The sequence below is a fragment of the Mustela putorius genome, unplaced genomic scaffold (genome assembly GCF_011764305.1).
Source record: "Mustela putorius furo isolate JIRA1106 unplaced genomic scaffold, ASM1176430v1.1 tig00003901_pilon_pilon_pilon, whole genome shotgun sequence".
Taxonomy (NCBI): Eukaryota; Metazoa; Chordata; class Mammalia; order Carnivora; family Mustelidae; genus Mustela; species Mustela putorius.
In genome coordinates this window covers 4,348,562-4,371,368 of record NW_025422049.1, presented here as the reverse complement: position 1 = coordinate 4,371,368, position 22,807 = coordinate 4,348,562, and the positions used below count along the sequence as shown (strand labels likewise).

At 39.4% G+C, this 22,807-nt stretch overlaps 1 protein-coding gene across 1 annotated transcript in view; it reads right to left on the bottom strand.

The window, feature by feature from the left end:
* Positions 1–1,522: 1,522 nt before the first annotated feature.
* Positions 1,523–22,807, bottom strand: part of TENM1 (teneurin transmembrane protein 1) — a 797,330-nt gene continuing 776,045 nt past the window's right edge. The window contains exons 30-34 of the mRNA XM_045068252.1: positions 17,692–17,988; positions 11,598–11,985; positions 9,648–10,868; positions 8,734–8,876; positions 1,523–6,952 (exon numbers count right to left, since the gene is read on the bottom strand). Of these exons, the coding sequence (XP_044924187.1) occupies positions 6,194–6,952; positions 8,734–8,876; positions 9,648–10,868; positions 11,598–11,985; positions 17,692–17,988 (2,808 nt within the window). The 3' untranslated portion in view covers positions 1,523–6,193. The remainder of the gene's footprint in view (positions 6,953–8,733; positions 8,877–9,647; positions 10,869–11,597; positions 11,986–17,691; positions 17,989–22,807) is intronic.

The window sequence follows — 22,807 nt, the reverse complement described above, 5'->3', positions numbered from 1 at the left end:
ATGTCTTCTCTTGTTTAATAATTCTTTCAGTGTAGGAGCTCTTGCCTCTTTCTTTCCGCACACTGAGAGTTGGGTGGGGTGGGTATTTTTTTTTTTTTAATTACCAAGTGATACTAACACTTCTATCCACCTCCCGAGGACCCCATGGCCTTTTGCTGATTGGTTGTGTTGGAGCAATTGGGATTGTCTTCTGCTTCACGAATCTTTTCACTCTATCTGTCCCAGTAGGCCCACTATGTGGATAGTACCACATCTTACATATACGATGTTTTTTCTTATATGTATGTATCTGTGACAAAGTTTAATTTATAAATTAGGCATAGCAAGAGATTAACATCAATAACTAATAAGACTATACAACAATTTAAACAATATACTATAATAAAGATACACAAATGTGGTCTCAGTCTTTTTTTTTTTTAAGATTTTATTTATTTATCAGAGAGAGAGGGAGAGAGAGCAAGCACAGGCAGACAGAATGACAGGCAGAGGCAGAGGGAGAAGCAGGCTCCCTGCCGAGGAAGGAGCCCGATGTGGGACTCGATCCCAGGACGCTGGGATCATGACCTGAGCCAAAGGCAGCTGCTTAACCAACTGAGCCACCCAGGCGTCCCTGGTCTCAGTCTTTTTAAAAATAGCTTACTGTACTGCGCTCACCCTTCTTGCAATGATGTGAGGTGGTAAAATGCCTGTGTGATGAGAGGAAGCGAGGGGTTGGTGCACGCACTGTGACGGCATTAGGCCACTCTTAACCTTCTGACAACGTCAGGAGGAGGACACCTGCCTCTGGACTGTGGCTGACTGCGGGACTGTGAGTGGCTGAAACCCTGAAAAGCAAAACTGCAGATCAGGGGTAAGGGGAGACTACTGTATATATCACTGAATAAAAAGGCAGTGGGGCTTTTAAGCGTGATGTAAATTCCAGGATTCCAAGCAAGTTTCAGAAACAAACAGGTTGTTTGGACTATGGGTGCCTCATTACTATCAAGTTGAATTTTGCAAGATCTATTGGCCTGCTTTCCCAGTGTCACTCATAAATATCTTCACGTGAAAAATAAGTGCCAAACGGCCATTGGGATCTCCCAGGACCCTCGAGCTGTTATTTTTTAGTGTTTCCTGACTGCCTCGCTCCCCCATTGGCTTTTATGCCAATGCACCTGCGTGCTTTGTTCTCCCCACCCGTTTTGCAATTCTTCATTTTCTTTCCATTGCTCAGAAAAGCATCCACAAGAGAAAGAAACCTTTTTTTTTTTTTTTAAAGTAATAGCTTAGAGGCATTTAAACTTGGAACAGCTACTCTTCTTTTTTTATTAAATGGTCATTTGTGTCAGAGATCCTATTTGTACGAAACATAAAAATGAAGGGACATCTGCTTAGGATTAGTGTTTTTTGGATTTCTGCACCTTCATTTTCAAGATGATGCGGTTTTATTGTTCCCTGTTAGGGAGCTACTTTTCAATTCTCAGGTGACCAGACAGATTCCAGAATGCAGTTTGGCGCATGAATAAAATGGGACACCGTGTTCATTTGCAATTTTATTTTTTAAAAATGAAATATTCAAAGTACTTTTTTCTTTCAAATATCGACACGTAATGTTGAACTTTAAATATTTACAGCATGTTGTTGTGATGCTCTTGTAGAAAAATGCATGCTTCTGGCCTGAAAGCCAGAGCAAAATGCAAAAGACCATTTAACCGCAGCCAGAGAACATGAACCTGTACAGTATCCAGTCACTTTTCAGCACAGGAGTGAGAGCAGGAATACAAAATTGGAACCTATTGTTTCCTAGCAACATGGCTCAGGCCATTATAACACAATTTTCAGTATGATTAGAACCTCTAACTGTTGTTATATAGAAACTGAAAATCTTGGCATACACTGTAAACATCTTTACTGTTCATGAGAAAGTAAGCAGCTAAAAAGAATCTTTTTCTGACGTAAAGGCTATACTTCTCTTTTCACCCTCTTTCTTACCGATGCTTTTGCCAGAAGAAGAGTAAAGATTTAGACATTGTCATGATTCATACAAGTAAAATATTTTTCAAGGACACAATCTGATATACTAACATTTATTTAAGAGGTTAAAGTCCACCACTAAATCTAAGGAAAGATTTTTAACTGCCAAACACATTTCCTTTGACAAATAATGTAAGATGACAACTGCCAAGACAAAATCCACAGCAAGTTGAACTAACTATTTTCAGTTACTGTTTAGGAAGTAATTTCTTCTTACACACAGTAGTAGGTTTGGTCCTTAATAGCTTTCACGTGAAGGACACACTGAAATAACAGTCACTATTTTGTGGTTGAATTCTTTTTTGTTGTTTGTTGTTTTCTGTTTTTTTTTTGTTTTTTTGTTTTGTTTTTGCTTTTTTGTATTTTTTTGTGTTTTTTAAATTTTTTTTTATGTTTTTTGTTTTTTGTTTTTTTATTTTTCTTTTGCAGAATAAAGAACCTTACAGAAGGCTGTGGAAGAGCAGTCTGAGATCTGAAGTACTAGTCAGGTCAGCTATGTGTATGTGAGTTCCTCCAAGAAAACAAGAATGTTGCATCCAATCTGTAGCCTTCTGTCTTTCCACAAGCTAGAATACACTCCAGTCTCTGCCAAAGTGTCTTTCAATACTTGATTACTGTACTTTGGCTTCCATTACAATCACCTTACAGGAATGTATCTTTATAAATGCAAAAACTTCACCCTGACTCTCTCAGGTGATATTACAGTGGGGCTTGGTCTGGTTAAAAATAGATTTTAAAAAAAGGAAAGAAAAGAAAGAGTAGGAATAACATGATAGAGTGCTTGAAACTGTGTTAACAGTTATGAAAAAGAAAAATCTTAGAAAAATTATCATTCAATTTTATACCTCTCTACGTAGTTAGCATGTGAATTCCAAATTATACATTGTCAAGTTTTTATACATTTGGCTATGTTTTATATATATTATATTATATATATATATAGTCTATATATTATAGATCTCCTAGATAAATTGACAGCAAAGGACACGCTTATTTTATACAATATTTTGCTGGGTTAAAAATAAAAATACGCTTATTTATATGGTGAGTGTTTTGCTAGAAATTGGGATGAATTGGGCTTTATTTCCCTTTCCTTCAGGAGTCATGCTTCTAATCAATAATGATTATAATGACAACTAAAAAGAAATGGATTTCAATGTTAAGCTGCGAACTTTGCAGTTCATTTGGATCTCTAGACCGTAGTGCAAGAGAAAAACAAAACGAAACAAAACAAAACAGCACAAATAAAATGGGCCTAACTAGGAAAAAGAAACCACCACAGAGTATTCCCTGCCTCCAACCCAGAATGTTCTTCACGAGAGCCCCAACTAGGGCGCTCTCATTCGAACGTACTTGAATGGTGTCTGGCTGTGCCGGGTCAGCTGCCTGTGCTCTGGGTATGAGAAATTCAACTATTTCACTTTAAGATGCATTTACTTTCACCAGGAAATGCAAACGAATTGTTCTTTCATTAAGTTAGACTTCAGAATTACGAAACGATGAAGGCATACTTTGTACTCAGCTGAACGATGTACCCAGTATCTCCATGTTCTTATTAAGAAATGCCAAAATGTTTCTCTTAGATTTACTGTTCATTGGTGCTAACCTTTTGGGGTTTTTTCTCTTTCCTCCCAAAAACTTTGGAAGTGGTAAAGAGAATAACAGTAGTTCAAGGCAGTATTAAAACCACAACTGTAAGTGATAAAAAGTGCATTTCCTGAATATAATACAAATATAACTTTAAGAAACTAAAGGCACAAACTAAATAAATATGTATTACAAACTAGAAATGCACAGTTCAAGGTAATTACTATTAAGTAAAAGCTTCAAATATTTGTTTCTAATGGATATTTAAAGCAGTTCGAAAATGATTCATCATCAGTGAATTGCAAAAAAGTATAATAATTGCTTAAAATATAAGCAAAATAGACTCTAATATTGACATCTTAGATTAGTGATAAAATACATCATCACATTTATGAATGCACTCTCTATATACAGTTCGCAAATTATTTTTCCATTGATTTAAAAGAACATCAGAGGTTCTAGGAACTTAAGGTCCATTTTTAGGCTGGTGTGGAGGTATTCAAATTTTCAACAAGTTTGTTCATAATTTTAGAATCCCGTCCTGAATAAATACTGTACCACTAACACAGACCTGATTCAGGAGTTGAGGGGAAAAACAAACAACACAGTAATATGATTGTAGTGTGTATCAGTAATCGCCTGAGCTGGTGTGCTTCCAATTAAAAAGAGAGAGGAGTTTATCATGAATCACCTCTCTCTGTCTTTCTCTCGGAATACATGTGGAATCCCAATGTGAAGTGTTTGAAAATGAAATAAATGTTTGAATCTACCCTTTCCTGCTGTGTGCAGGCGCTTGCCTTACCCTCCTTGTGCTTGGTGGAGTAAGGACTCAGACTCTTTAAAAACCTTAATGGGAGCCTGAATTCTGACATTGCATATTTTCAGAGAAGACTGTCATCACAGAGCAAGGCAATGACCTCACACTGCATTTAGGTAGTAGCTGGAAAGAATCCAAACTGTAACATTCCATCATAAATTCTCCTTCAGACATAGCAAATGTGCAGACTCAGTGATGAAAGATGGTGAAGCTGGCTCAGGGGAATTTTCAACAGGCCGCATTGTGCTGTCATGTATTTTCATTTGTGGTAACTTACAATTACACAGCGTTTTTACCAACTGTCTCTTTGTCACTGGGCACAAATCTCACAGCTCACCAAGGGGCTTCTTTTTACTCTAGGATTCATAACGATTGAGAAACTGCAGCTGATGTTACCACTAATCCTGGTCTTTTTCCAAAGTTTAACTGATCATGGGACAAAATAACCCTTCCTGGAAAATAGTTATTTTCCCAGGCAGGACAGATGATTAAATCAAAATAAATGGGTAGAGACAGAGAACTAAAATAACGGACCATATAAATTATTTTAGTAAAAAACAGTCTGCCTCTCTATAATGAGCTGAAATGTTTTAGATCGGAAAGGGTTCGCTTAATTAAATTTCTTGACTGTGGCTGGGAGATGTTCAATACAGAATTGTACATTTGAAGGATAAATCTAAGTGGGATGAGCCAATGTGGCGACGACTACTGTGATGTTTGGTTTGGTCTTCCCTTTGGTACTTTCCTTTTGTCTTACTACTAGGTCTGTTTTTATAAAGGTTTTGGCTCTTGTGAATTTCTGCACTAGTAGTGAACATATTTACTGGTATCCCAGGCATGTATGCCTGCTAAAGCCTCTTATTTTTTTCTAGCAGAATCATTTGTAGTAAATTACCTTTTGTGTGCACAAAACCATTGGATTAGTGTATCAATACAGAATGACTATTGTGAAACTCTAAGCAAAACACACCCTATATATAAAGGAGAACTTCCTACCCAGGTCAATAAAAGCTATGCTTACGATTTGGTTAAAAAAAAAAATGTAGTCAAAACGGGTTTTGTGGGAGAAGTTACACTGGCCAGCTGCCTTGGTATCATGTACACACAAGCAAATAGTGGCCTTTCAGTCTGGTTACCACACCCACAGGGAAGCGTGGTAGGCCGACCCCAGCCACCGCACGCCAAAACACAGCACAAGAACATGGCATTTACTTTAACAAGCAAGGAGGAATAATCAAGGAGGAAGGGCAAATGGGTCTTGACTCTGGGAGATGGTGGCTGAGGACATTTCACACTTCTTTGTACGTTTCCCATAACAGATCTGGAAAATGTGAAAGGGCTGGCAGTCTTTCGAAACGCAAGGTTCAGAATACTGTTGCACCACATTTTCAAATAACCCACAAGTTCTGCCAACAGTTAAACGTGAAATTTCGTGTAACAATACAGATAGAGAACCTTGGGTCCTTTGTATTTGAACATATATGCATGGCTCCCCAGATTTAAAGTGGTGCTTTCTGAAAACTTTTTTTTAGCTGTTTTACTTGTGTTATTTTGAATACTGCCACACAAGAACTAAAAATCTCTGTCATTTCTTAAAGAGTTTAAACAAACAATATTAAAATACCATCTTCCGTCACATTGAAAGGCAGTTGGATATGTTTTTCCTCCATATTTACATATACAGAGTTCTGATCTAGAAAACCAATACAATAAACCATTTTATGTTTTAAAAACAGGCAGTCTTTGGTGACGCAAAGGCAGAGATTTCTTTTGTTACCTCCTGCCTATTTCGCTCTGTCTCATAAAGTGAATATTGTTGGCACTGTCAGAAAGTTCTAAATACTGCTCAACAGACAAAACAAAATACCCATCATAACCTTGTACCCTCCCGGTGCTCAAAAGCTGCTGCTTTTCCCCCTCTGTCCATGCTCGAATTCCCTCCTCCCCTTCTTGCAGCCTCCTCTGTTCCTTAGTCCAGGCCTGGGCCACAGCGCGCTGTCTGGCAATCTCCAACACGTGATTCTTTTCCTCTTCGACAGTTGTCCCGTACCGGATGTTAAAGCACAGAGCCCCGTGCTGGAGCTGGATATCCGCAAACCGTCTAGTCCTCCCATTCAACACGGAAGTCATCTGGGACACAGTGACATTGACACCATTCTCTAGAATCCGCCTCCCCCCAGTGTTACCGATGAGCACCAGGTCTTCCTCCAGAGACCCAAGCTTAATGAAGTAGTGAGTGTCCCTCCCCTCTATGGTAAAATGTAGGTTTTCCAGGTAATGAGCATTATTGAGAATGGCAGCAAGCCGCCTGCTATCTTCATTGGCTACTCCTATAATATCCGCTGTTACTATGCCATCCTTGATGGCGAATTTTATACCTTTTCCAAAAACAGAAGGAACAGCAGCGAACCTCGGTTGCTTCCCTCCTTCAAGGCACCGTCCATCATTGTATCGGGGAGTCATAGGAAGTTGGTCCAAGGAAATGAAATTCCTGAGCTGTTTCTGGAGCTCACACTGAATACCTAGAATAGTCTAGGAAAGAAGAAAGCACAGTTCAAATGCTTGGTCATTGTGAAGAGCACCTTCTTGCTTTATTGTGCCAGTAAGTGATGTCACAATAAGCCAAAATCGGAATCTCTTCACCAGAGATTTGGCAAAGACAAGACTAACAGGTTACTTGGTCACATGGCATATACTTCTTGAGGTCTTGATGAGTTAAACATAAGGAAGTATGTTCAAACTTGGTATCACAGAATCTCAGAACTAGAAGTCACTTCAAGTTAAGTGGGTGCAGCTCTCCCCAAAAAAAGACATTTCAACTTCACCAGTTTAACTAATACTGACTAGCTGTTTGTTACTGTATGTGGTGTGATACATTAATCACAGTGAGGAGTAGAGACGGCTTATGGCATTATTCTTGCTTTTAAACAGATTATGACCTTCTAAATAACCACAGCAAATCAGCAAGAAATTCACTAATCTTCTTAAGTGGACTTAAAAAAAAACAACCCTTTTTATTATGGGAATTTTCAAACATACTAGGAAATAAAGAGAATAATGAACCACCAAGTATCCACAACAAAGCTTCAGCAATTTCAAAATTTTGATTCATTTTTTAAAAGGACTTTTAATTATAAAAAGGACTATTAATTACTTTTTAATTGCAAAATTACTTTTTCATATTATATGTATTTACAAAACAGAATAAGCCTACAGTACCTATTTAGATTTGTTTTTCCCTTATAATTTTTTAAAAAATTTTTATTTATTGATTTGACAGAGAGAGATCACAGGTGGATAGAGAGGCAGGCAGAGAGAAGGGGGGAAGCAGGCTCCCTGCTGAGCAAAGAGCCTGATGCGGGGCTCGATTCTAGGACCCTGAGATCATGACCTGAGCTGAAGGCAGAGGCTTAAACCACTGAGCCACTCAGGTGCCTCTCCCTTATAATTTTTTAAAAAAGATTTTATTTATTTGAGAGAGAGAGAGAGAGAGCATGAGTGGGTGTAGGGGGGCCAGGGGCAGAGGGTGAGGGAAAAGCGAACTCCCTGCTGAGCAAGGGGACCCGACGGGACCCCAGGACCCCAGGATCATGACCTGAGCTGAAGGCAGATGTTTAACCAGCTAAACCATCCAGGCGCCCCTCATTTACATTTCAAGCCCTCCCATCCAAACATCAGTTTTATTTTGCTGAAGTAATTTTTCTTTCCTGCAAAGAGACACTCCTGCATTTCTTTCAACTGAAAGAAACAGTTACCTCTTGTTTTCATTTGTACCTCATATTCTTGATGAAATTATCTGCCGAACTGTGAATAGTTTTGTATTCTTATTTTCCCAGAGACTTTATCCCTATAGTATTTATTATTTTTACTTCATTGCTCTTACATACTTTTTCTTTGTCAGAATAATTTAATTCTGTTCTGCCCATGCTTTTAATGCGCTACTCCCTAAATTATTTCACTGTTGGAAATCTGAAGCTTTTATGTCTGTCAGTGAACAGTTTCCTCTATACAGAATCCAAAATTGCCCTTGGTAGCCTGATCCAGAATTTTTTTTAAAGTTTATTTTCTCCTGTTTGTCTACCACAGCAGGTCATTAAATCCCATGTTAGTCTTGTCTTTTCTAAAAGCTCCAACTCCCTGATCTTTTCCTCATGGAAGCTTTTTTCTACCTCCTCATTAATTGTAGACATTTCAGTGAATATTCAAGACAACTCAAAAATAAGTAAGGAAGTATTTGTTAATGCCATATCATGGTATTGGATGCCCTTCTGTTTTTTTTTTGGATAAATAGAGATGGTAAAATTTTTACAGACCTTTCCAGGATCCCACTCTTGAGTTTTTGTCTGAAGCTGTAGCAGCTCATAAGTTAACTCCAGATTTTCTAATTCTGGTTTGGGAAATCCAGGTAGAACATTGTGTAACTGGAAACCAAAAAGCTCCAACCAACTTCCAATGTCTGTGAGGCACAAAATATAAAAGAATATAAAAGAAAAAAAAATGACAAAGCCCATATTTTACAACCTTTGTAGAAAGCCTGCCTTTTAAATGTTCAGCCAATGGAAAGGTAGGGATAAAATTCCCCCTTCTCTCACCAGCTCTAAAATGGGAAGCCTTTTGATTCATGGGTAATAACAGAGCTAGGTTCAGCTTACAATACTGAAACTCTTAATATGGTAATGGTACTGAGGCCACACAGACCACAATGTTAGATTTATCTAATGGAACATAATCCTGAATTTTTCCTGTATGAAATTATTCAGATATGCTTTTTTAAAAAAATGATTTTATTTATTTATTTATTTATTTATTTATTTATTTGAGAGAGAGTGAGCACAAGCAGGGGGAGAGGGAGAGGAAGAATGGGGAAGCAGACTCTCTGCTGAGCCAAGAGGCCAACACAGGCTCATTCCAAGGACCCTGAGGTCATGACTTGAGCTGAAGGTAGACGCTTAACCAACTGAGCCACCCAGGTGCCCCTCATATAAGTTTTAAGAGTGAAATCTACAAACAGAAGGCTTAAAAAGAAAGAATAGTTGTCCTGGGATGCAAAAGCATCATGTTTTATGCCACTTGCATAGTTGCGCTCACTCTAGAAGACTAAGGAAGAGAGTGACTGCACAATAACTTGTGCGCTAGCTGGTGGGAAGAGGAAGTATATTTACGGAGGCACTGAGATCATGTAATAAACACCATGGAGTTATTTCAAGTTTAGTGTAAAGTTCTATACCTGTGGTATACTTGGCAACATCTTGAATTTTGCCAACTGGGTAGTTATTTTCAAAGGAGTAGAGGTTGAATGGTTTAGGAAGGAGGTTCAACTGTTTCCATATGTGATGATTAGGCGTTGTCCACCTGCCAGCAACAACATCATAATCTCTTTGCCCCAGGTGCACTAATTTAGTGAGCAAATCATAGAGTCCTCCATGAAAACCAATGATGACCTGAAAGTCAGGGTAAGTGTCATGATAGATATCTCCATAAGGTGTGTACAATATCTCTTTTATCACCTGACCTCGACTGCTGAACACAGCCAGTGGGGTGCCTGTATTATCACAAGCTACATAATATTCTTCACCACTGCTTAGCTCCATGGCAATAAGGTGACCTTGGAGATCATAATACAGGGATGTAATCTCTGAGCTCGTGTGGTTGTACAAATGAGTAACTCTTATGGGGTTGGCAAGGTCTGCATAAAAGAACTGAAGGTGCTGCCCTAGGCTGGACTTACTGGCGACACGTCGCCCAAGCCCATCATAGTAATACTGCACAGTCCAGCCAGAAGCCTTATTGTAGGCTTTCTGCAGCAGACCATTAGAATTATATTCAAATATGTCATTTCCCCTCTGCCTCAGAAAGCCATCTTCATCCATTTTATACTGAATTTCTCCTAGTCTGGTGATGCGGTCTCGGAGGTCATATCGGAGAGGAGTAAGACGAGCACTATTCCCATGGCTTAAGAGGTTGATGTTTCCATTCAGATCATAACTATAACGCCACTGGGTTTTGTCATTTACAGAAACAGTTTGAAGTTGCCCATCAGCATCATATTCATAGAAGTATCTTGTTATGTTGGCATCTACTCCCACTCTTATATCACATATTACCATACGCCCCATATTATCATATTGAATAGTCATCCAGTAGGCAATGGCCTTTAGGATTTCATATTGGACTTCAATAACTTGTCCGTTGGCACTGAAGATCTTAGTGTGCTTCATCACTGTAGTAGTTATGACCTGATTTAAATCATAATTAATGACACTGAATTTTCCAAACTGCTCTGTTCTACCGGAAACATCAACATATCGGTACAGATCTATGGGCAAAGGGGTTTCATTGATCACAGCTTGCATGCTGGTGACTCGGAAGTTGTTGTAGCTGTAGTCAAACCGAGCATTCACCAGCCCTTCTTCGCTGAATCTGAAGATCTGGCGTCCAATAAGAGGTCCTGAGGGATCAAAATAAAAGCAGTGAGAACAGAGCTAGATGCATAATGTTGAGCAATCAGAAAGATCTAGTGCCAGTGCCTTTAGTAGTGATACTTCTACATTCAAAATAAGATAATTAGAGATTGACTTCTGATATCTCATGCCTGGGCAGATATATACGCTCATAGTTGTGGCCAGTAAGTATGAAAAAAGTACCGTATGCTATAGTTATAGAATAATTTAATTATAGGAACTATATAATTAACAGCCCATCCAGTGCCTTGGGGTGAGGAAACTGATACTAGCAACATGTTTTCTTGTTATAATCACCGAAGAAAGTACTTTCAATTCGTTTAACCTGTGCTACAAAGTCCTGACTTTGAACATATTTTGCCATCCTCTGAGGCTTAGGGAGGTTACATGGGGCTTGAGATCGTTTCAGGGAGGATCAACTCTTGCAGCTGCATCTCTGGGAAGATCTGGTAGTGAGTTAGGAAGGAGCACACGGTTGGATGAGGTGCTTAGATCTCAACTTTTCTGAGAACTGAGACAGAGACAGAGAAAATGCCTGGTGGGATTTAAGGAATCGGCTTTCATTCGGTCTATAATAGGTTTTCAATTTTCAACGGAAGATAATTTAACAACCAGAGTGAACATTTATGGGATTGGTCACTGCTTCTATGTCACACTGTGGCCAGCAAAAATGTCATAAGAAAATACTGACCCACTGCCACCCTTTCACAACAAACCTGTTTGCCTATATCTGATTGTGCAAATGAAGCCATCGTGCATCAGGTGTATTGTCTTAATGACTCCAGAAGACTCTTCATATGTTAATGTGACCTGAGTGGTATCATAGAGAATCTCAGACAGCCTTGCTTGCTTGGTGTATTTGTATAAAACTCTGCGCCCTGTTCCCAGATGCAGGGTCTGTAGCAGTCGGCCATCTCGACTATAGTCTTGGATAAAAGAGGTGCTACTGTCTGGCGGGGTGTAGATGTTTCGGTAGTAGCCCACTGAAAGCATGGTTTGCAGGCTGTGGCGGACCATACTCGGCATGGTGACTGAGAGCAGACAATCCGACTGGTCGTACTCAAAGATGTAGCGCCGCTGGCTGTGTAACAGAAGCATCACAGACTGAAACGAGACAAAGGCAAAGTGGCTTAACGCGTACCACTGAAGCTGAGGCGATTAAAGGAGATTAAAGAAACACATTCATCCACTCAGCACAGATTTATCGAGCACTTGCTATGTGCCAGGCACTGAGGTGGACCTTAGTAGATACAGTAGTGGGCAGTCATGAGGTCTATCCTCATAGAGCTTACAGTGTAATGGAGGAGAAAGACAAGCAACCAAGCAATTTTGTATATAAAATAATATAATTATTCCTTTGCAATTCACGCTTTATTTTTTGAGTATAGTTGACATTTTTTCTTAAGATTTTATCCATTTATTTGAGAGAGAGAGAGAGAGAGAGAGCACGAGAAGGGGGAGGGTCAGAGGAAGAAGCAGACTCCCCGCCGAGCAGGGAGCCCCATGCGGGACTCGATCCTGGGACTCCAAGACCACAACCCGAGTCTAAGGCAGTCGCCCAACCAATTGAGCCACCCAAGTGCCCTGAGTACAGTTAACATTTTTGAAAAAGATTTTATTTTTAAGTAATCTCCACACCTAATGTGGGGCTTGAATTTATAACCCCAAGATCAAGAGTCTCACATTCTATCAACAGAGCTGGCCAGGAGTCCCTGTAGTTGACATTGAAAAAAAAATTGAGTATAGTTGACGAGCAATTCATGTTTAGAACTGCATTAGGGGACCATGCCATTAAAAAGTGAAGAATTCTCTGGATATGCAACCCCTTTCGTCCCAACTGATCTGTATTTCAGAAATAGTTATTTGTTGAGGTTAAATGCCTCGTGTGTGATTAGGTATCTCACTGATACTGGTTTACCTTATTTAACTTTAAATACAAACATAAAAGGAGCACTATTTTACAGAGAACTTAATCCTATTTCTAATTGAAAAGCATTTAGATCTCATCTTTTAATAAAAATTAAAAATGTTCACCCTAAAGACTCTGATATAACTCTCTAAAAAAGCTTTACCCCTCCCTTCTTGAGAATTACCTTATCAAGCAAAGGCATTCATTTGAGCTTTATTTTCTGAAGTTTGCATTATGAAAACAATAGGTACCTTTTCATTTTCTAAACATAAATTACATAAATATTTATGACTATAAATTATAGAAGCATATATAATGTACACTTCCCTCTTCTAAATATGAAATTATTATATTCTAGTTTTAAATCTATTTCTTGGAACTGCATACCCTCCCTGCCTTCTGAGAATTATTGATTTTGAATCACATGTCAGTACTGTGAAGTCAAAGTCTACAGTTATTTGCTCGTTTGTTCCTGCTTTCTGTTTTTTCCCACCAAGTACTCTGTCTTGAGGGTACAAAGCTGCATGCCACAAGCCTGTCACCTCATCACCTGGGGACAACCTGCAGCTCCGAAAGCGCCCCGATGACCAGAAGCAGGAGACTTGGCACGAGGACATGAAGGGAGAGCCACCTCCTTGACCAAGGCGGAACCAACAGAACCCGGAGGGAGCTGGTGAAAAATGCCTTTGCATTAGCTCTCTGCTCAAAGTCAGACTTCTCAGCTCCTTTCCAGTCTCTTCTGTCAGTTTGCCATGAACAAATGACATCTGTCACCTGTGATGCGGGCCAGGGACAATCACCATATGGCTCCCACACATTATCTAGTACCAGCCTGCCCGGGCCATGCCTTTTCCAGTTGCTGTGCGTGCCTTGCCAAACATTTATAGCACACTGCCATTGTGTTCTCTCCCCTGTCTCATCCATCGCTCAGCAGTGAACCGCTGCCGGACCCTGTCCTAGGTGCTGCTCACGCTGTGCTGTCTCAAAAGCTCCCTGCCCTGTTTTAAAGCTTTCTGCCAATGGCAGGCATGTGGATGACGTGATTAGAAATCTCGTGAATGTAACTGTTGTGTTGCCAGAATGCCATTTAGCTCTCACTTGGCTGCTTTTTCACTTTGGGTGGGCATTATTATCAGTTTGTTCGAAAACAATGCTTATGGGTCCATCCAGAGCTCACCGTGCGGCTACAGCAGGAAAAAAAGGGCATTTCTTCTGAGTCTAAACAATAGAGCGGGAGACTTTGTATTTTTTTCATGCGTTGTGAGATCGTGAAAGACATCATTGTAAAGAAGAAAAAAAGAGCAAGCGTGTATATTCATTTGAACAAGAATAGAAATGAGCGATGGTAGAAATTTGAGAAGTTAAAGCACCCGAATAACCACCAGATGGCAGTGTGGGGCCACCTGGAAGCTCGAGGCAACCTGCATTGTATCCCTTAGGCAACCTTTGAAAATTTCAGCCCCTAAGAGGCAATTTTTTGTAAATGTATCAGACAAAACATCTTATTAAATGATTATAAAATATCTTTAAATGCATTTTAAAAATGAAGTCCTTAGGAACGATTTTAGGAAACCGGAAGATTTACATTTACCGTAATACAAAATTTTAGCTCCACAAGTCTTCAAAATATAATTAACTCAGAGAAGTCTCATAAATCAAGATAGAGAATTAATGACCACATAGAGAAAGTTTAAGAAACAATAATTGATTTTTTTTAATAGAGAAGAGATCATTTAAGCAACCACAGCTATTACCCAAATAATTATTTTTCTCCTAATGGCTGCAGACCATTGTGCATGAAAATGATACACATAACTTGCACTGCTCTAGAGGAAGTCACACGATCTCTACAAAATTTCTGTACATTAAGGTGAAATATTTGCTGTTGCTTTTAAATATATCATGGTATACGGGTGGCAAGCAAATTTACAGGGGTATTTTGAGGCATAAAATGAGGTATACATTTTCAAGCTTGAGAATTCTTACTTTAAAATACACTACAAAAGCCAGTCTCTGTCTTTGCTCTGCCCCAGACATAGTGAAAGAATGTGCCAGCAAAGACGAAAAGAGCACAGGAAGACACAGAACCTCACCACCTCACTGCAAAAGTTACATGTACATAGGATTTTGGTCAATTCAACATTCCTTCCCTATTTTCTAGAATCACAATTTCAAAATGTCTTAATTTTCTTCTTTTTTCTTTCCTTCATTTCCCTTCCTCCTTTCCTTCCTTCTGTTCTTTCTTATTTTAATTTTCCTTTAAGTAGCAGTAAATAAGTAGCATTTGTTAGTGACTGGAAAATAAATGCTATAATGCATTACATAAATGGAAAAAACTAACTTATTTTATGATTAGATGTTCTGGGTGCTTTATATTCAGTTATTTCATTTAATCATCATAACTATTCAGTGGATTAGTTATTATTACTGGTAATTATAACGTTAATAAAATCAATCTCATGATGGGGCGCCTGGATGGCTCAGTGGGTTAAAGCCTCTGCCTTCTGCTCTGGTCGTGGTCCTGGGGTCGAGCCCCACATCAGGCTCTCTGCTCAGCAGGGAGGCTGCTTCCCCCTCTCTCTGCCTGCCTCTCTGCCTACTTGTGATCTCTGTCTGTCAAATAAATAAATAAAATCTTAAAAAAATCAATCTCATGATAAATGATTTTTGGAAAGTAAAGAACCATTCCATAGTTGTTTATTTTGCAGGTTCTGAATTTTGCATAATATGATTGTTTAAGTCAAGGGCTATCCATTTTTTTTTTAAATGTAGGCTCCACACCCACCCAGTAACCAGCCCAACACAGAGCTTGAACTCCTTACCCTGATCTAAGATCAAGATTTGGACGCTTAACTGACTGAGCCACCCAGGAGCCCTGGGGCTACCTTTTAATTAGAGAATAAATTAAATGTGAACTCAAGAAAGGGACAAAAGTCAACTAAAAGGCGCAAGTGATTCAATTTGTTTCACTGGCCAGTAAAGTATTCTTCGGAAGGCACTAGGGCTTCTCTTGATAGATGATACATAGTCACGTCTTATTTCTGTCCACTGCAGACACCGGCAGTCTCAGTTTTCTTTGTTTTTAAAGAGATTGCCAACTTGGTTTCCAGAGCAAAGCGAACTTACGTGGAGTTTCCTTCCCACGATTCTTTGCTCAGAAAAGTTTGTTGAAATAGTTAATTCAGAAAAGAGAAAAAATAAAATAATTTCTTCGTCGGTGTCAAAGAGGCTGTATGAAGAGCTAAAACGTAAGTTTTTAATAGGCCCTTTTGCTATTGTATGGGCAACCTAAAGGTAAAGTCTTAGAGACTCAGATGCTACTGTCTACAGGCAGTCATAGAGAGCTCAGTGGCCAAACCATGGTGCTAGTGAAGTTATGAGTTCAAACCCATGCACATTCCTAGGGAGTGGTGGCTACGGCACTAGGCACCATGTATGACCTGTGGAAGGGTTAGTGCAAACCCATCCTCATTCCTCGAAAAACAAATCAGCCTATCATCTAACAATCAGTGGTGTCTTTTAAAAAATTTTTATTTATTTTTATTTTTATTTTTATTTTTTTATATGAAGGTCATTATTACATGCATTACCCCTGTAAATATGCCACAAAATATTTGGATTCGGGGAACTTTGTGCCAGGTTTAGTACTTTGTGGACATGAGCCATAGGATTTTTGCAGATCATTCTTATTACCAAAATTCAAGAGGAAAGACCCACTCTATAAGATTCAGATGTTCCCAGTGTAGAGTATAGATTAAAAATTTGACCTATTTCTTCGGCAGACAAGGGGTGGATAGAACAGAGAACTCTCTTCTTTACCCTGGTTCCCAAGTGAAATTCTGCTTTATCTCCTTGGCATTTCCAACTTGGCAAGTTCCCTAGCAACTGCCTCTGGGAAGTTGTATTATAGTTTTATAATGACATACAACCACTGGCACACTCCCCCCGCACCCCCCACCAAAAAAAAAAAAAAAACTTTGGGGAGTGTGTCAAAAAGGCCTGACATTATTGGGTACAAATGTGAAATTCTGTCATGGGAGCTATAAGCTCCTATGACCTCTGTAAGAACTTCTAGGGGTTAACGTGCACTGATTACCCTTGAATCCTCAAGGGAAAGTGTTTTTTCAGTTTTCCCAGGAATTAATTCAGGACTGGTGAATTCAGTTGAATGGACAGATTTGGGAAATAAGAGATGCCATCTGAGGACATCAGAAATTGAGATGGTAGATGGAAATCATTCTCTCTTATTGTTCTCTGCTACTGATTTTGCCCTGTGGGGGCTGTTTGATCAATGGTTCCAGGGATGGGGTTAAAATCCATGTCTATTTCCACCAGACAGGAGCCCACAGGCTCCCATTACGGGTGCTGTTGGAGACTCACTGCACACACCAAGGACTATTACCAATGAAGCCCCACTGCCATCATTTGCTCGGACTGATTACTTGTGAAGATTAGTCCTCAAATGTATACTTACTAAAACTTCACTGATTATCCCAACAAAATTAGAATTTCGTATCCTCTAAGAGGCTCTTCTCCAGACCTGAGATACATTAACACACAATTTTATAATTTTGTACCTATTTTACCTCAGTATGAGCTTTCATAATAATAAGGATACCTTTTCAAGAGCATGAACAAATACGCTCAAATGAGGAGAAAGCTAAGCCATTATCCTGGCTTCAGTTTGCAAGAGTACCTGGCGGAGTGTGGGGTTGGGGGACGTTTTTAACAGAAAAGCTGCTTATCCTTATAGGTACATTTTGTTGTTGTTTTTACTTCTACAGAGCAGAACAGCCAGAATAGACTCCTGTAGGTCTCTTCATCATGACTGGTAATTGCGGGCCATTTTCAGTGTTCTTATTCAGAAACTCAAAACTAGTTTATTTTCCCAACATACTTACCTTTTCTAAGTAGGTATAGCTCCAAATTTTGCCATCAGCCCAAGTTCTCGAAATTATTTTTCCACTCTGGTCATATTCCATTTTTTCATTCCACGTCCCTCTCTGAATAAATGTCACCAATCCCGAAGGTGAATATGTGATGTTCACTTCATTATATCTGCTTACAGGAGACCACAGAATAGGTCGTCCAGTCTGGTCATAAAGAATTCGAAGGGTGAATTTCCGGTGGTCATCGTAGATCTTTCCCGTGCGAGTTATATGATCAAAATCTATGGAGAGCAGGTTTCGGTTATGGGCCTACAAAACAGATACGAGACACATTTTTAGCGCTGTTTTGTTTCCTCGCATCAAGTGCATTCACAATCCTGAAGTCCCGCCACTTAAATCCACCTGGAGCTAAAGACAAAAGATGTTGGGGGTGGGGAGGGGCAGGTTTTTCAGGCAGAGCACAGTAAAGCAGGTACGCTTTTATGCAGATTTAGGTCCTTGCCTTTTCCACTGATAAAGAGTTTCCAGAGACGAAGAGCCAGGAATCCTCCCTTTTCTGGTGCAGAGAGGAAGACACCCTTGCAAGTGGAGCTTTCCCTTGCAAACATAGACGTCTCTTACACAAGGGTAAACTTTTACTCAGTTTTCAGAGCTTCTGTTTGCTGTTTCTTAAAATCAGTCCAAGGGTGCCTGCGTGGCTCAGTCGGCTAAGAGGCTCACTTTGGGCTTTGCCTCGGGTCATGATTTTGCGATCATAATCTAGAGCTGGTGGCATCAAGCTCCCGGTGGAGCTCCAGGCCCTGAGCATAGAGCTTGGCGGGGGGTTCTCTCTCCACCTCTGCCCCACCACCCCGGAACTGCGCATGCACACAAATGTGCACGCACCCTCAGGGGGGAAAAAAAATCATCCTAAAATAATTTTTATGCCCAAAAGGCATATTTTAGGTGTTCTCCTTCAAACAAAAAACTTTGAAATGGGTCAACAGCAGTAACCTGGGAGTCAGGAGCCGTTTCATTAGCTGCTTGTCTGTGCACCCGTCATTTCTTTTATGCGGGGCTTAGTTTTCTTAACTGTGAAATGGGAGTGATATTATCACTTCATACCACAGAGTTGTGCTAAGAATTAAGTAAGATTACATATACAGGTACCTGGTGAAATGTAAAAATAATACTGGTAATTGTTATTTAAAAAATACGGTGATTACTTTTCTCATTTGGGTTAGGCTTTTCAGTGGGTCCATGTGTCAGATTCCAAGGTGATTATAGTTTGGGGTACTAGATCTATATCTGTAGAAATTGTCAACAGGATCCAGAACAGAATGTTAAATATTTGGCTAATGAGGAAGGGAGAAAAAAATCAACATTAGGCGTTGACTACATTAATCATAGTTGAACTAAACTGATTCACTCGATACTCAGGTAAACTTTATGATCATTTTATTTCTGTGGTCAAGGATCCTTTTATTTTTTCAAAAAAGATTTATTTATTTATTTATTTGACAGACAGAGATCACAAGTAGGCAGAGAGGCAGGCAGAGAGAGAGAGAAGGAAACAGGCTCTCTGCAGAGCAGAGAGCCCAATGGGGGGCTTGATCCCAGGACCCTGGGATCATGACCCAAGCCAAAGGCAGAGGCTTTAACCCACTGAGCCACCCAGGCACCCCTCAAGGATCCTTTTAAATATCTTAAAGCTACATACTGTGTCCCCAGAAAAATGCACATAAACACATACACGTACACTATAAATAAAATCTCCAGGGGGCTCTGAAACCCAATCATGAAACCTCTAGGGGTCTCAAGAGTTCAATTTTAAAATCTTGGTACAAAAACAGCTTTTTAAAAATTTTTTATTGAAAAATTTTTATTTTTTTAAACTGAGATAAAATTGACATACAACATTATATTAGTTTCAGGTGTACGACACAAAGATTCAATATCTATATATATTGTGAAATGATCACCACAGTAAGTCTCGTTAACATCCATCAGCACACATGTTACAATTTGTTTTCTTGTGATGAGAACTTTTAACTTGTGATGAGAACTACTCTCTCAGTGGCACCTGGGTGGCTCAGTTGGTTAAGTGTTTGCCTTCAGCTCAGGTCGTGATCCCGGAGTCCCATGGCTGGCTCCCTGCACAGCGGGGAGTCTGCTTCTCCCTCTGCCCTTCATCCTTCTAATACTCTCTCTCTCAAATAAATAAATAAAATCTTAAAAAAATACCTACTCTCTCAGTAACTTTCAAAAATATCATATAGCATTATTAACTATAGTCACCATGCTGCCCATTATATCCCCAGGGCTTCTGAATAATTTTTTTTTTTTTTTTAAGATTTCATTTATTTACTTGCCAGAGAGTAGGAGGGAGAGAGTACAAGCAGGGGGAGCAGCAGGCAGAGGGGGAACCAGGCTTCCTGCTGAGCAAGGAGCCCAACATGGGGCTCCATCCCAGCACCCTGGGATCATGACCTGAGCTGAAGGCATTAACCGACCGAGCTACCCGGGTGTCCCCCCCAGGACTTCTTTATTTCATAACTGAAAGTTTACACTTTTGACCACCATCACCTATTTCCCTCACTGACCCCCACCCCCCGCCCCACAAACACCAACCTGTTCTCTGTACCTGAGTTGTTGTTTTTTTTTTTTTTTAAATGATTCCACATATAAGATCCAGACAGAATTTTTTTATCTTAGTAGCCAGATAACTGTGAACGGGAGCAGGATATGCCACTCATAACATGCCACTTTGGCGTGTGTGCTATTGTGAGCTGAGGTCAGTCAAGACCCGAAAATCTTTCACGTCTTCCTTAACCATCTAAAAGCATTTAGATAGGGGGCCTGGGTCAGGAAGAGCGCTATTACCTGAGATTTCTTTGTACCTGGATGACCTATCTGTATGGCAGAACAAACATCTAATTACCAAACATCTGCTGTTACTCTTGTCCTGTGAATTACCTTCCTCCCCTTTGAAGCCCCAGGCCCCTCTCCCATGCCTTAGTTCAGGCTGGTATAAGAAGCCTCAAACTGCCTTGACTGTCTTGGAGCCTCTCGTGTTTTTGTGGAGCCTTCATAAGTACAAAATTAAATTTGTTTTTCTCTCACGAATCTGTCTCACGTAAATTTTATTAGACCAACCAAAGAGCCTAGAAAGGAAGATGGGAAAAGTTTTCCACTCCTACAACTGCAAAGCCCACATTCTTATTTCAAAGTCCAGTCTTCCCTTGCTCACTGTGGTTTTCAAAATAGTTTCTTCAAACACCACTCTCCAGCATAAGAGTGATGTTTTCTCATCGCAGAAAAATTGGAAAATAAAGGAATATAAAAAGAAACAATTACCTGGAATCTCACTCTCCAATGTTAATCACTGTTAATACTTGGCCGCGTTCCATTCATCTCTCTTTTATGCACAATCTGTTCATACATTCCAAAAATACGAGGATTGTACTTAAAACCTCTATGTCCTCCTGTTAAGCTAACGTTTTATCTCAAACATTCCTTGTATTATTAAATATGCTTAAAATGTGGATTTTCATGGTTGCCTAGTATCTTCTTACATGATAATTATTTATTCTTTCTCCTATTGTTGGAATTTAGAGTTTTTAGTTTCCATTATTTTTTTCATATTTCATATTTCATATTTTGTTGACCATATTTGTAAATAAATATTTCCTTAATAGAGAACTCAAGAAGTGAAATTACCGGGTGAAGTGATAAGAACATATCAAAGGCTCCTGATTCAACATGAGTCATTAGTTTATAGTGCACGAAGCTTCTACAAATTTATACTCCCCTTAACTAGTGCGTGGAGGGGAAATCCATCTAATTCCATCTTTAACAGCATCAGGTAAGTATTAGCATTGTTAGTAAACTTTTCTCAATATGAGAGTGGGAAATTACCACAGTAGTGTGGTTTAAATTTGCATTTGTTTGATAACTAGTGAGGTTGAACCTTTTTTTTTTTTGTAATGCAGTGTTTTTTTTTTTTTTTTAAAGATTTTATTTATTTGACAGAGAGAGATTGCAATAGGTAGTGAGGCAGGCAGAGAGGGAAAAGCAGGCTCCCCGATGAGCAGAGAGTCCGATGCTGGGCTGATCCCAGGACCCCAAAATCATGACCTGAGTCAAAGGCAGAGGCTTAACCCACTGAACCACCCAGGCACTTGAGGTTGAACCTTTTTTAATGTCTATTGGTGACATGTATGTCTCCTATGAATTGTCTGCTCATGAGGTTTTTTTTCATTTTTTCTACTGGGGTATGGCACTTTGCTTTAAAAAAAAAAATCTCTTTTGGCTCAGTTTCTTCACCAGCTAGCTAATAATATTTGCCCTTAATTTTGAGCTTCTGCAAAAAAAAAAAAAAAAAAAAGATGTATCAAATGTTCCACACCACGAATTCTATGCAGAAGACTACAGATTAGATACTTAAATTATTTGAAAGGAAATGCTGTTAGTCTCAGGGGTAGTTTTAATTCGGGGAATAGAGACATACACAGATTGGGAATCATGACTCTTTAAACCATCTGTAGCCAATGTGTGCAGTGTTGTAGTGCGTAAAGATACAGTAACCTGCTGTTACTACCTAAAAAGCGATAGTGAAGCACATATTTTCTGTCTTTGGATACGCAGGGCTTGGAAAACTATACGTAACCAGGTGCTCTTTCTTCAACTACCTTTCCTGTGGTTTTATAGCCACATATCTCCAACTGTAATAACGCTCATTTACAACAGCTGTAAAATATCCATGTACTCCCAGAGACGGTTGTAACTGTTACAATTTATGTTATAATGATAGTTAAAGAGCCAAAGTAACAAGTGATTTCCAGTTCAACTAAATCTGTGGTTTTATTTGTCTGATAGATTAAGTTTACTACTCGAGGACACATTTCTTAATAAAGTCATTATAGTTACACAAGCAGGGATAACTGTTAAGTGGTACAAAGAGCAGAGGACGACAGCCTAATGTTCTCTCTCTGCTTGTCAGTTCGTCCACAACCATGCTTCTCTTTTTCTGAATAATGTACTCTGAAATTCAGATATTGCTGAAAAATGTTTTCAAAGGTTTGTAAGGTGTGATATTGTGATTTATAAGGGCTATGTATTTGGTCTTGGACCCTGTTCTGGCACAGAG